Below are 3,009 nucleotides of genomic sequence, written 5' to 3' on the forward strand. Positions count from 1 at the left end.
CTGCAATTGAAAGAACAATATAAATTAATGAATTACACAGAGAAGTGAAAATTTATATTTCTCACATGTTGAAGGAAATTTAATCGTAAAATAAAAGAATTGTAAAAATTAAAACAGTAAAAAAATTTACCTAGTAAGGTGTCGACTGTCTTCGTGAACAGCCATTTCCGAGCTCTTGAACTCGTTGAGTTCCTTCCGAATGGCCGCCTTGTCCTTCTGGGTCAGTCGAGTCCACGGCTTATCAGCTCGCCTGTCGTAATCGTGGGCCTGAGTCACCTCGATGTAATCATTAAATCTGATGATCTGAAAGGCGGTTTAAATAAATCAATTGAAAAATCAAGCGTGAGCAATCCAGGGGGCAAATCAACAGGAATAAAAGAAGTGAATGAAAGATAAAGGAAGGAATTGCCATTTTTTTAAGGAAAAAAATAGAGAGTCAATAGGAATTATAGGGAAATGATTTATTATTTATTTTACCTTCTTCTCCTTGAGCTCCTCAACCGTAGGCCGAAAACTCAATTTTCTAAGCAAATAACGTTTCTTCTCCTCCTTCTGCTTCTTCTCCTCGGCTGGGCTTTGTTCTAAAATAAAATTCCCCAACGTTTCACTCGTACGTTGAATTTTATTGACTCTAACGCGAACTATTGTCGAACAGTAATGTGCAATCATCATTGTACTGTCCGAATAAATTCAATCTATTTCTCTATTTTCCATTTATAAAATTCTATTTCCTCACATTTATCACTCGGAAAATCCACTCTCCGCCACTTTTTCTCAATTTTAGAATAAAAACAGGAAAACTGCACCCAAAAATAGATTATTCCAATCAATCATCGCTCTCTATAGATTTCAATCAATTTCGTAAATATTTGTCTCCACTAGTTTCGCGTTCAATTACTTTTCTCCTCGAGGCAATTTGTTGTTGATTGCATTCATAATTAAAAACAAATAAAAACAAATATCCATCATAAAAATTCAAATGGTAGACTCGATTCACGACGAAGAGTAACGAGTCTATTTAAATACCATGCAAATTCTCGAATTATTTCCGATTCTAGCGAAAATATCGAAAATTTTCTAGAGACCTTTTCGGTAGCTCTCATTATATTCTCCAAAAGATATTCCGAGCAAAATTGAGATATTCCTCTTACATTCAGACATATTGCGCGTTATCTCTCTTCACTTGGATTCTCAATTACTTAAACTTTGTGAATAAATTTAATTGCGATACAACTTCACTCTCTCAACTAATGGCAATTATTCTTTTGCTATCATTAACGCGCCTCCAGACTTTCAACATCTGATGAAATTTATATTCTATTGAGAAAATAATTTTTAATGGATAAAAGTGATAGATAATGCACTCACTTTTCAAAATATTGCGTTCCTCCAGTTCCTCCTGGGTCGGTCGCATGCTAAGTCGCCTGAAATCCACAAACACAAGTATTAATAATATCATCACTACCTGCATGTAGTCTTATCAGACATCCACATGCAGTTCTTATCATTACCGGGAGTAATAGAAATAGCGAGTGACTTAAATTGAAAATAGAAACGAATATCTCGACAGTAGACACAAAAAAAAAATGACCCAGGAGTTAGTCGAGGCCAGGGATTACTCGAATGTTGTTTAATCATGAAATAGAGCAATCAACAGTTGTAATTAGTTGAAATAGATAAATAAATTGGGTGTTAGGACAAGTTAGTGTGGGTGACTGGTGATGATTGTGAATGACTGAACGACTAATTACCTGATGAGCCGTGCACCAATGGCTTCCTTGCTCTCCTGTCTCTCATTGTCAGACTGTATTTGCAGAATATTACGGTTTATGAGCTCCTGCCTGTCTGGCCGCAGTGCAAGTTTCAGTGACAGTGACTCCTTGCGTGCAAGCTTGGCTCGAAGTCGGCCTGCCAATAAGATAAACAATTGTACACGAGGTGTAAATAAATTGAACGAATTTTCACCGAGCAACATCCCACCCACTGATTTCGAATTACTCCGAGAGATCGCGACGCGAGGAAATTAAACAATTTTTCGACGATGAGAAACAACTGTTGTCCCCAATTCTCATTGAATTTTCTGGAGGAAAATTTCTAATGGAAAACGCTACGAGACGGTACCTGTCAGCCCCAACATTTGGACGGAAATAAATTACTTATTTTCCTGGCTGCCAAAATAATTTTTTTTTAAATTAAAGTAATTCATTGTTTTTATTTTTATTTAAAAAAATATCGTTTTCATTTTTTTTTATTATTGTATGCATTTGGTGACTTCTTCAAATATTGCAGAAAAAAATATTACATCGTCAAAATAACGCAAATAGAAAACTTTATTCGCCATAGAAATTCCGCTCGCTTATATGTTTTCTATTTTATTCGCTTTATTTTTACGGGACCGAACGCGCGCTCCGCGCGCCGTTTGATTCCGTGGTGTTGATGATGACGTAGCCAAGTCGTAGAAAAGTCTTACGCATGAAGTTAGCCAATCTTACTCTCGCCCAACTTAATTTTGGTGTATCACCTTTTATAGATAGGACGAGACCGATATTGACGTGTTTGGAATACCCTTCGATTTTTATCTGCCGGTGTGTTTGTACACGGAGAGAAAAATACTGGAAAAATTACGGAACTTTTACGTATTCGTGGGGTGACCTTGGTTTTCGGAAAAAAGTACTGAAAATTCCGTAAAAATTGTCCTAGCGAGCAGGAAATTTTACGAAACTGTCAGGATAATTTTTACAGTACCTCCAGTACTTTTCCCCAAGGTCGCCCCACGATTACGTAAAATTTCCGTAATTTTTCCAGTATTTTTCTCTCCGTATAGTCTGCGGTCATATTTCAACCCGACCTACGGCGAACTCCGTGTGCCGAATTTGTAAATCGAAGAAAAAATCGCTCAAATCGACTTCACTATAAGTGAAATCGATGCGTCTCGTCGCGCCCTTTACGAATCTGGGCGTATTTTTGCGCTAGGACGCATAGAACGCGAGAAAATCGAGTTTTTCTAAA

The 3,009-nt window shown here is 37.0% G+C and overlaps 1 protein-coding gene across 4 annotated transcripts in view; it reads right to left on the minus strand.

The window, feature by feature from the left end:
* Nucleotides 1–3,009, minus strand: part of LOC105269821 (phosphatase and actin regulator 4) — a 68,367-nt gene that overhangs the window by 1,289 nt on the left and 64,069 nt on the right. For all 4 annotated transcript variants that reach the window (XM_011310361.1, XM_011310364.1, XM_011310362.1 and 1 more), the window contains 4 exons: nucleotides 1,752–1,908; nucleotides 1,369–1,424; nucleotides 478–581; nucleotides 131–303 (listed from right to left, as the gene is read on the minus strand). In XM_011310361.1, the coding sequence (XP_011308663.1) occupies nucleotides 131–303; nucleotides 478–581; nucleotides 1,369–1,424; nucleotides 1,752–1,908 (490 nt within the window). The remainder of the gene's footprint in view (nucleotides 1–130; nucleotides 304–477; nucleotides 582–1,368; nucleotides 1,425–1,751; nucleotides 1,909–3,009) is intronic.

This window comes from Fopius arisanus, unplaced genomic scaffold (genome assembly GCF_000806365.1).
Source record: "Fopius arisanus strain USDA-PBARC FA_bdor unplaced genomic scaffold, ASM80636v1 scaffold00075, whole genome shotgun sequence".
In the NCBI taxonomy this organism is placed as follows: Eukaryota; Metazoa; Arthropoda; class Insecta; order Hymenoptera; family Braconidae; genus Fopius; species Fopius arisanus.